At 49.5% G+C, this 10984-nt stretch overlaps 3 protein-coding genes and 1 non-coding gene across 4 annotated transcripts; 1 reads left to right on the plus strand and 3 right to left on the minus strand.

Annotated features, from left to right (window-relative positions):
* The first annotated feature begins 373 nt into the window (after positions 1-373).
* Positions 374-1994, plus strand: BDW70DRAFT_111376 (GDP-mannose transporter 2). Its single transcript, XM_073734544.1, has 4 exons — positions 374-756; positions 844-934; positions 993-1379; positions 1436-1994. Exons 1-4 carry the CDS (start codon positions 520-522, stop codon positions 1792-1794), a joined length of 1074 nt encoding a protein of 357 aa, XP_073592278.1. The 5' UTR covers positions 374-519; the 3' UTR covers positions 1795-1994.
* A 2057-nt stretch (positions 1995-4051) lies between these two features.
* BDW70DRAFT_171366 (glutathione S-transferase family protein) lies at positions 4052-4903 on the minus strand (the record flags this gene model as incomplete). The annotated part of the gene is made up of 3 exons (XM_073743198.1): positions 4052-4440; positions 4510-4715; positions 4770-4903. 3 exons carry the CDS (start codon positions 4901-4903, stop codon positions 4052-4054), a joined length of 729 nt encoding a protein of 242 aa, XP_073592279.1.
* Positions 4904-6351: 1448 nt separating this feature from the next.
* On the minus strand, positions 6352-6424 carry BDW70DRAFT_t158. Its single transcript has one exon. It is a non-coding gene; the product is annotated as a tRNA-Thr (tRNA).
* A 2085-nt stretch (positions 6425-8509) lies between these two features.
* On the minus strand, positions 8510-10377 carry BDW70DRAFT_163498 (APC family permease; the record flags this gene model as incomplete). Its single annotated transcript, XM_073741309.1, has 8 exons — positions 8510-8987; positions 9062-9101; positions 9154-9363; positions 9410-9515; positions 9563-9631; positions 9679-9797; positions 10031-10271; positions 10354-10377. The coding sequence occupies 8 exons, from the start codon at positions 10375-10377 to the stop codon at positions 8510-8512; spliced, it is 1287 nt and encodes a 428-aa protein (XP_073592280.1).
* Positions 10378-10984: the final 607 nt, after the last annotated feature.

The following is a 10984-nucleotide window of genomic DNA, read 5'->3' on the forward strand; positions in this document are numbered from 1 at the left end:
AGCACGTCCAGATGCCCCCTGGGAGGCCGCAGATCACGTGGGCCCCGTGATCCGCCGAGTGACGTTAAATAATAAAACCAAACCAAACCAAACCAAACCCTCCATGTATTGTATCGAGAGAGATTGAAGAGGATATCTATCGTCATCGAGATAGAGAATCAATCGTCATATGGCGCCCGATCCTTAGTAGGCCGCGTTCGTGTAGTTGATACAGTTTCCTTCTGCCCTTTCCCCTCTGAGCATCCACCACAGTATTTGAATGCCTAATCTGGTTTAGTCAACTCCGCAAGGGTTGAAGGTCAGCTGACCTCCATCCATCACCGAGGGTGAAAATGTGAAATTATCCTGTCAGATTCACTTGCCTTTTTGCACTTTTTGCGTCTCCTTTCTGCCTTTTCTTGTCCTATCCAACGCATCTATCCTGCTCTTTCCTCGCTACCTCGTTTTCTTTTTTTCGCGGTGACGAACCTTGCACTGGTTAACAACTCTCCCCATCTTGTTTCTCCCCCTGAGCGTGTAATGGCGAGCACGCGAAACGGCGTTAGCAAGGACGGGTTGCTTCCTACCTATGAGCTTCAGTCACAGCATGATAGCGAGAAGTCTAGATCCGTGACGAGCTTTGCGTCAAAACTTAGCAATAATGCCGCCGCTGCAGTGCTCGCCTACTGCCTTTCGTCCATCAGCATGACCCTGGTGAACAAGTACGTCGTCTCCGGCGCCAGCTGGAATCTGAGCTTTCTTTATCTCGCTATCCAGGTGTGTGCTTTGACTTATATCATTATTTATAAGACTTCTACTATTTCTTTCCGCCATAAAAAGCAAGATGGACCCTAACTTGACTAGTCCTTCATTGGCACTGCAGCGATAATGGTCTGCAAGAAGGCCGGCCTTATCCAGAACCTCGGCCTCTTTGACTTAAAGAAGGCTCAGACGTGTAGGAGGCTTCCACCCAGGGCCCAGCGGTATGCAAACGCTGACCATTTCAATCGCAGGGCTGCCGATCTCCCTATTGCTGGTCGGAATGATCTATACTGGCAATAAAGCGCTGCAGTTTCTGTCTGTTCCCGTTTATACGATCTTCAAGAACCTGACAATTATCGTCATCGCGTACGGCGAAGTCTTCATGGTCGGAGGCAGCGTGAAGCCTCTTGCCCTGCTGTCTTTCGGCTTGATGGTGCTCAGCTCCGTGGTGGCAGCCTGGGCCGACATTCAGATCGCAACCACTGCAACGGCAAAAGCCAGCTCTGACTCAGCAGTCGCGACCCTGTCGGCTCTCAACGCCGGTTATGCCTGGATGGGGACGAACGTGGTCTTCTCCGCCTCGTACGCATTGGGCATGCGCCGGGTGATCAAGAAGACGAATTTCGACAACTGGGACGGTGCGTGTACTGGGTTCGTAAGCAAAGCATTTTCACTGACGGCGCGGCCAATCTAGTCATGTTCTACAACAACCTGCTCAGCGTCCCTATCCTGCTGCTCGCTTCCTTGCTCGTCGAGGACTGGTCCTCTGAGAACCTGCAGCGGAACTTCCCTGCCGAGTCGCGACAAAGCTTGGTGATCGGGATCTTCTATTCCGGCGTGGCCGCCATATTTATCTCGTACTGCACCGCCTGGTGTGTTCGAGCGACCTCGTCTACCACCTACGCCATGGTGGGCGCCCTGAACAAGCTTCCTCTTGCGGTCGCCGGCATTGTCTTCTTCGCGGCCCCCGTCACTTTCGGCAGTGTATCTGCCATCGTGCTTGGGTTCATCAGCGGCCTTGTCTACACGTGGGCGAAAAGCACTGGTGCGTAGGGGCCCAACTCGTCGCGAGCGCCCCACGGCCGCAGCATCACAAGCAAGGTACAGTACACGATAAGATGTAAAAAAGGAAGGACTGTATGACCACAATATTTAGCACGTATTTGTTTCGCATGCAAGGATACGCTGCTGTTCCTTGAGAAGACAAAAGGCAGCCATAGACGTATCTTGTTTAATAGAATTTTCTTTTGGGCAGTTCAATAGACATACATCACCTCACCAGGTTGTTCTTCGCGACAGTCCTACTGCACCGGACCCAGCCACCGCGGAAATTTCCAGCTCACACACGCCTCAAGATCCGTGAGCCGTGAGATTCGCCCGCAGCACATGGCCAAGAGAGGATGGATGGCCCGCAAGGGTGAATGCGGCTATAGAATCCGTAGACGGGTGGGCAGCAGCTTGCGACGGGGAACCGAATCAGTCAGCCAGCAAGTGCTGCACAACATTCCAGGCATGACACAGCACCGGCATCGGAAAACTTTGGCTAGAAAAGCTGAAGAGGATCAGCCGACAGGCGGTGGTAGGCAGATATGGACTTCCCGTCAGCGTCAGGCTAATACGACCTTGAGCATCAAGCGGAGATGCGACTCCAGCTCCCCCAACGCTACCTCCTGTACCATTACTCATTTCCCCAAGAATCCGTTGGGGTTCCTTCCATTACAGCGCTTCTTGTAACTAGGTTGGCCGTATGGCCTACCTGGCCGTTTGGCTGGCGGGCGTCGCGTCCCAACTTTAGAATTTGTCAGCCGATGGGAAGTTGGGAGTCCACAGCTGCAGCAGAAAAAAATCAATGCTCAGTTGATATTAGATCATACTTCACAGTATTACGGTGGAGTGCGGGACAGTTCTCACTGCGCGTTTCAGCTGGCGAGATTGGAGGCGCATCGCGACAAAACCGATCCATGTCGGTCGGGCCCCGCATTTTGACGCTAAGCACCGAGGCCGAGACAGATGGCGGGACCCCGGACCCTCCCTTCCGCGAGCCGCCGCACTAGCGATCCAATGGTTGCAATCAGCTGGTCCCACCTCACGAGTCAAGAAGTCTTGGCGTGTTACATCGTTCAAGCAGACAAGTTCTTGAATAAGCAAACGACACACGGATCGCGTCTCCGGTAGCAAATACGTACCGAATGTTGCAGAGTATACAAATACTAGCAAATATTTTTTTTCTAGATATCAGACCTGGTATAGATTCCAGCTAGAAAACGTCTAGATCTAGCTGAGAATTGCCTAGGTCTAGCTAGTCAATGTCGCCATATCCCATATTCATGAGCCTGGCAAGGAGGGCGATAGGCCGACCGTGACCCAAGCGCTCGACCGTCGGTGAGACTTATAACTGATATCATTATCCGTAACTCCGGATGATACAACAGTTAAACGTAAAACATATCTTGAACGAGCCTTGCTCATTGCAAGAGCCAAGTGCTCAGACTATGACTGCAAATCACCAGTGCGTATGACACCAGTAGATACACAGAACGAGGCCAACAGGATTCGGCGCTCAGACAGTATATTGGATGTTAATAGTGCCCTGAATATATCGACTTCTAGCCCGATTCGAAGAAAAGCGTACCCCGGATCGAATATGTTTGACCCTGGCATCACCAAACTTGACGGACCAAATATGGACAGTACATCGAATGCCCTCACACTAATTCTGTCGATTCGCCGACTGTTTTGCGAATTCCTATTGTGTTTCGAGCCCACTGGTAGGCCTCATGAGTACATAATCCATTCCGTCGAGAGCGAGGTTTAAGCGACCTCTACTCCGTTCCACACGCGTCCTAACGCTGGGCCCTACAGATACGATAGACATGCATCTTTTCAGCCTCTCACCATTCGTCGTGTCATCGCACGGATACTAAGACTCAATGGTGCGGGCGATTACAAAGAGCAGACTCTCGGTGACTTGGATCAACACCCAGTGGAAGCAAGGTCCAACCAATCTGGGATATCTAATGAGACTCCGGTTCGATGGCTGGGTAAACTGATCAACTTGTATTCTAACTTGAACCAGGTCCTCTGTTTTTTATTGTTTCTTCAACTGGCGAAAAAGTAACTCAACTGCGGTGCTGGACATGATTGGGCATGGATAGAGCGGTTAAAAAAGCCATTGCTAGATTATGTTGACTGCGGGATACACTGGAGCAGGCTGACGAATGCAGGTGCAAGGCTAGGTGAAGTGAGCCTTGATCGAGTGAACAAGCAGTATTCAATTCATTTCAATCCTCATCGGTGCGGATGGATATAACTACGCGATAGATAGCTTATGCTTGTCACTGTTCTCTTTCTTCATAAGCGCCTCCCGCTGCCCGCGCAATATCACCTTGAATTGCTCCAAGTCAAATGGCGGCTTTGGCGTCACAAGACCCTTTTGGACAGCCTCCCGCTGCACGATCGTGTCAGTCCACGACTTGACATGCGGCCACTCGGCCAGATCAATATCGAGCGCGGCCGCACCCTGGGCCGCCCATGTGAAGCTTGCAATATCCGCGATCGTAAACTTCTCTCCAGCCAGGTAAGGCGATTCTTTGAGTCTGTACTCGAGAACTCCGAGAAGGTTCTTGTAGCCACTCAGGAACTTTTCGATCGCGTAGTCGGAGCGGACGGGGGCAAAGGTTGAGAAGGAGAGGGCGGCGCCTAGCAGGTTACCGTCAGTACTGGTATTATTATCATCAGATGAGAGTACGGCTGGTCGCGGTGACATACCACCCTGCGGTCCAAGGCCGCCAATTTGCCAAAAGACCCAGCTCAGCTGCTCATAATACTCGGGTGTCCCCGGTCTGTAACTGACCTTGCCCTCCGCGTCGTATTTATCGGCCAAGTAAAGCAGGATGGCGCCGCTGTCGAAGATGCGCTGCTTGCCGTCGGTCAGGGCGGGGATCTGCCCGTTCGGGTTGATCTTGAGGAACCATCTGTGTAATTAGTCTCTGTGGCTGATGAGATTAGAACTGGAATGAGCAGCGCACTCTTTCTTCTGCTCGCCGGTCTGGATTGAGAGCTGCTCGAGCTTGTAGGGGAGACCAAGCTCCTCGAGAATAATGGGGATCTTGTGCCCGTTAGGGGTATTATCGGTGTAGAGGGTGATGTCGGGGGTGCTCATTTTGATGGTCTCGACTGGTTTGGGACTGCCACTGTGGAATCTCGAGAAAAGACTGCGTGAATATCGGAGCTGATGGTGGATACTTGTGGCCCTGGGTCTGGCACAATTAATTAGCATTGCGACTGTCATCAGAGAATGCGATCGAATGAGCTTTATAAGCTTATCACCGGTCTGTCCCAGGGTGAAGTCCTTCGGGAGTCCCTTAGGGCTGGACTCCGTCGGACTTCGGAGGTCGGTCTCCGGTCGAGTGAAACACGAAGCACATCAGATCCCTTCCACCAGCTAGAATGCTGTGAAAGCTGGGGGATATTGACTAACCAGTCAAATAGAATGACCGTCGGAGGAGCTTGTCCTGGACATAGCGCCGGACTTTTAATTTCCAGGGAGTTCACTGTAGGTATGCTCTACTGTGAAGCAGTTAAGTATACTACCGCTCTGTCCAGAAAAGAAACTGCGATATGGATAATGAACGGCTCAAACTTCAATGGCTAGAAGAGGATACAGCCCTGTTGGCTGATGTTGGTCTGGACTGGCTATATCTGCCAGTAGAGAAAAGTGTGAGTGACAGTAAGTCAGCAACAGGAGGACCAGATCAGTGAAGCTCTTCGGTGCTGTCGCGGTAAAGATAAGTAAGCATATCTTAACTATACCTGCGCGAATGTAGCTAGCTGTACTTTTCAATACATTATAGTGGACATAAAGCAAAAGTTTTTGGATCCTGATCGTAAGCCAATTGGATTATCATTGGTCCTCAGGCAGTCCTACTGCAGGAATATTATCCCCTCCTAGCCGCAGTCCGCCATATGTATGTAAAAAGTTATCTCGAGTCTCTAACCCATCGGACTGTTGTCTGATGAGGTGTGCTGAAATTCCGGCTGAATTCAGAGCAGGATGGTAGCAGAAGGCGCCAAAGAAAACGCGGCGGATCGCCATATAAAAGAATAACACGGAGAAGGAGGTTGGTTGATGGCGTCTACTGAATCTATTCAAGAGACTTCGGTCAGTGTCACGTATCACTTTATAACAGATATGAAAGGTCTCTTTTCTAGCTCACCTCCGTACGTCTCAAGGCCAACTTCTTCCTTGCTCCATCAAACTAGCTGCCAGTAGATAGTATTGGCAGGACACCGGCCAGGATAAGGTCCCCACACCCAAACAAGCTTCCTCTGCTTTCTTTCATAGCCAGGATAGTGTTAATATCGACCTTGACGGTTACGAGCATTTGCCTCTCGTATCTCCGCTCATCTCGGACCAGATGCAAGGTACAGCCTTTGCCACCCCAGAGTCCGGTTGGCCGCTTGTGTATGACGATTTCGAGGATTGGGATTGGTTGCAATTATTGTTTCCCTACCCCTCATACCGGAGCCCTAGCCGCCTCGGCATGGCTCCTCCATAAGCACTAAAAAACGGTATCGCCTGGAGTGGGTCAAGATTAAAAAAGAAATAAATGCTCACAAGCGGACTTGAACCGCTGACCTCGTGATTACTAGTCACGCGCTCTACCAACTGAGCTATGCGAGCCAGTTGTTAACAGACATCTTAACATAATTTTATCAAGCTAAAAGCAAAGGTTTTCGTCGCCATAGCCACCAAGTCACAAAGCTGACTCTGTTATGGGTCCTTGCCTCTACAAGGACCTTAGACCTTAGTGACTCGCCAAGGCCTACGTTGTCCTGAAGGCGGTGAGCCACCTGTAAGACTTCCTCATGACAGCAATCCCTTTTCCCTTTCTCCTTACCAGCGATTCCTTTTTGTACGTACGGCACGTGTGGACAGGAAGGTCCATCTAAATACGTCCCATTACAGACCTCGATTTATTCTAGGTCTTGCTACGGTGTGCAAACCAATAATCTTAATTGACTAATACGATCGTCGATATTGTGTTTATTTTTTCTTGGATGTGCTGCTCGAGGCAGGCTAACTTCGAGGGCTCTGCTTGAAATATATATTTTGAAGGGACTAGCGATTACTAGACCAAGGCCTCATCCTCTCTTTGACTACTCTCACCAAGTATAGAATAGACCACTGTCGAATCGGCCTAGAAGGCTAAAACTTTTTTATGTGTATTTTATGTCCCTTAATCAAAATATTTAAGAAAAGACCTTCATCTATTTCTTGTCCAGCTCGTCTTTTATTTGCCATCAGCAGCCATATTTGTAGGTAGTGTTGTTTTGCTGTCCTGTATAAACGAGTATCACAAGCTTAGAGAAAGAAACAAAAGATAGAAGCGCAGATATCTTCCTCCCCCTTTTATCAAGCTTTCCCAATCATACGTCAAGACTTCCGACTTCCCGGACTTGCATGCCGACGGATCTCTTTCCCGAAGTTATGAGGACGGATCTCTTTTCCTACGAGGCCGCAATTCCGAGGCTGTACATTAATGTTGCAGAAACCTTATTTAGGACCAGGTTGAGGGCATGGCCGACAACCAAGATCCAGGCCATAGCCTGTGACAATATTCAATTCCTGATATGTTTTGGCTACAAGAGCCAGACATATATCGCCTCTCTTGTCATTACCTACCCTTGGAATAGAAAGCTGCGCTGGAATGTATGATTCGAAGATAATTCAATGAGTTCTCAGAGCCCGCATGAAAAAAAGCCATTGAAGCAACTTTTCCCAGTGTCAACGGTCTGCTGCCCTTGATCGATACAACACAATTCATTACAAAGGCTCTTCTAGAGCCGAATCATTTATTTGACACTGTATTCATTCATCTAATTCCCATGTGGGGCGTCGATATATGGGTACAGATTCGAGCCCCAACAATGCCAACCCAGCAATAGTAATCCATTCCTGAAGCTGAAGTTACTCTTAGCTTCTTCTCGGAGGGATATTCGGGCGTGACCGATTTATGCGTCTCGTGATACGAACATCCATCAGGTTGTTACTCAGGATGCGTCACCGAAGGCTATTACGTTTGCCCTTAGGAAAAACCTCGGTCATTGTTGTGCTGCAGGGAAACTGGCGGCGTCAGCAGCAATGTTTATATTATAGCAACCGCATATCGATGTGTAGAAGGATGCTTTATTCGCATAGTTCGATGGACGAAGGGGGCATCCAAGAGCACGACTGCATTGCACATTGTATATTTCCTACAAATTTGGGAAGCTATGGCTGACATGAGGTCAGTATAAACGGAGATATCTGGCCTTTGGCGAGGAACCAGTGGAATAAGGGAAACAATGCCGGCTGGGCCAGCGCCCAAGATTTTTCTACTAGCCGACCATGTGATTATTGATTTGATCTGATTGGGGAGTCTACCATTAGGCACCACCGTGTCTATGTCGTCCGCCAAAACTATGGAAGCGAACAGAAATGAGCTGAGATTTAGGAGAATAGGCTTCAGTATAGTGCCCAGGGAATCGTTTCTATTATCTTATTATTTATGTCCATTATCTAAAAGCGTTATTTGTCCAAAATTACAATGAAGCACATACAGCGGAGGTAGCCCGTGACTTCATGACACCGTACATCTAACATTCAACATCCAGAGGCAACCCAAAAAGAAAAAAAAAACATATAAAGCACTCGCTGCGTTACTTCATAGAACAATCAGTGAATGACCCCATACTATTCAACCCTGTACGCTGGTTCCAGCGGATGCTAAGCCTTTCTTCTCAGCTCTTTTACTGTCTCCGCTTCACCATTTGTAAAGAGTCTCTTTTTGATCGTCTCCCAGGAAAGGGGCGTAAATAACGTTGGAAGCAGCGTGAACGCGCTTTTCCAGCCCGATGACCAATCGGGATAGCCCGGATACCTCACGATCCACCGTCGCTCATTGTAGTTGATGAAACCGCTCAAGTCGCCGGGATCGTGAACGTTGTACTTGCTGCCGCGGAATCCGAGATCCTCGACGAAGGCGATGATATAAAGTAAAACTGAAGCTCCCAAAGCGTAAAGAGCAGTGACAATGACCGGCTGCACCCACGAGGGTGTATCTCTGGGGGTTCCGTCGGGGTTGTCCGAGGGTATAAACGGGACAACGACAAGGAAGAGGTTGACGATGATGAAGAAGATGGTGGCCGTGTAGCGGAGCTGGCTTGTCTTCATTACCTGGTACTCCCAGTGGTTGCCATATGTCCTGTCCGCTGGGTCAGTGGAACTTGTTTCGTACTGGTTCATTCGCTTTCGAATATTGTATCTTTTAATTAAAACTGTAGTCCGATATAAAAGAAGACCCCAATACCAAGCACGGCTAGATAGTGTCAGTTAGAGCTGGTATGCAATGCCGGGGTGAGGGTACGTACAGCACACCACGGCATGACCATAGGTGTACAATGTAAGGTTGGTCCTGTACGGCTCGTAGAATGCAATGGCTATGCAGGTAACCAGAGCTTGGAGAATCAGACCACCAATTGGGGTGCCCAAGTTGTCCCACTGGGTACTCCCATAGTTGGAACTTTTGGAGAAAAACTTGTAGAATGGGATGATGCGATGCTTCGCGATATCGCGGTTCACTAAACATGTCAGTTTCAAATTCGGTCTCCAGTGAACTTCACCTACCCCTGGCATTGCTAAAGGTGACTCCAATGATGTTTCCAGCGGCGGCCAATGCAATGTTGATGTAGATCGCGTGGCTCGCCATCTTGGTATGACTTGTTCGGAAAACCTGGTGCGGTTATTAAAATACTAACAAAATGGAAGAGGGAGCCCTACACTGGTGGCATAGTCTGCGGCGACATTATTCCTGGGATTGGTAACTGAATCAAAGTCCAAGATAAAAAACTGGCAAAAATACGCATGTTTCTTTGCCATATAACCATCCAACATACCACAAACATGTTGAAGGAGATATAAAGAAACATGACAATACTGATCGCGATGAACGCACCGCGCTTCAGCCTTCGCTTCTTATGCTCTCCTGTCCCCTTGATCTCCGATGCCACATAGTCTATGTACCACGTTAGTCGACAGAACAAGTACGGCGAGAAGAAGGTAGACGTACTGGCGTTTTCCTAGCCTGTACAGGACCTGAAGAATGGCCAGCGCGACGTTAGTCGGGGAAGGGCTTCCGTGAGTCGTGGGGTAGTCTCCAAGTCCCAGCAAGTCGCCGTCAGCTCCCTGGCGACAGGCTTCCACGGACCCGGCGAGGACCAGCACCAGCAAGAACAGGACCTTGTATACCGACAGGCAGTCGTTCGCCCAGATACCGATCCTCACGAGTCGATAAGTGTACCGCGCATATCCCCACCACGATCACGCACGCGAAGAACTTGGTGAACCAGACATCGCGTTGGCCATCCTTGGTCGGGTTGATATAGCGCGCAAACGTAACTGAGTTGGAGGTGGGTGTTGCGGATGCGATGAAGACCCATTCGAAGGCGCTGGCGAAAAGCAGAGGAGGCACGGGAAAGATCTTGGATATCTACAGCCGAAGCGTTAGCGGGCGTCGCGGCACTCCAAAGAAGCGACAAGGTCAGGGAGCCTTACGTAGATGAACTCGCCACCATTATAGGGCCACGCGAGGCCATATTCAAAATATAGGTAGATACTGGACCACGGGACAAGTATAGTTTAACCCGACGGCGGCGCAACGTGTACCTGCAGAACGAATATACTCCTCCAAAAATCCAGAGTGACAAAGCGATGAGCTCGTTGCCCGTCAAGTGGGCAACTATACTAGGCGACACGAATATGCCTCCCCCGATCATCTTGTTGATAATGAGGCACGCAACGTCCAGCGTGCTCACCCTGCACTCACCCTATCCCCTCTTCGTGTTAATACCATCTCTTTAGCTGCTTTACTAAGGAAGTAAAGATATCGCGTCAAGAGATAATAACAGAACTGGCTATAAAAGCCTGACCTACTACTATACCTAACAGAAGAGTGCCAGGAATACAAAATGCATGTATAGAAAATCCGTGATGACTCCTGACCATCTGACGTAAACTAAGAGTAAATGTCGCGACAGGTTCGATGCACTAAGGGGAACCGCCCCCTCGATCAAGCAGTATCTGCAGTATCTTCTGATGCCCTTCGGACGACGTGGCCTGAAGTGGACTACCCTATTCTCCCCCTTGGGTGTTGGCAACGGCACCTCTATCCAGTAGCATCTGCACCACCCTGTCATGGCCATT

Source organism: Aspergillus foveolatus (genome assembly GCF_047715535.1).
Source record: "Aspergillus foveolatus strain CBS 279.81 unplaced genomic scaffold BDW70scaffold_71, whole genome shotgun sequence".
Lineage (NCBI taxonomy): Eukaryota > Fungi > Ascomycota > Eurotiomycetes > Eurotiales > Aspergillaceae > Aspergillus > Aspergillus foveolatus.

Bases quoted from the DNA above. Each gene is read 5' to 3' on its own strand.
- BDW70DRAFT_111376 (XM_073734544.1), top strand. From the start codon at position 520: ATGGCGAGCACGCGAAACGGCGTTAGCAAGGACGGGTTGCTTCCTACC. The intron at 757-843 runs GTGTGTGCTTTG...TAACTTGACTAG, and splicing joins TTCTTTATCTCGCTATCCAG to TCCTTCATTGGCACTGCAGC. The intron at 1,380-1,435 runs GTGCGTGTACTG...CGGCCAATCTAG, and splicing joins GAATTTCGACAACTGGGACG to TCATGTTCTACAACAACCTG.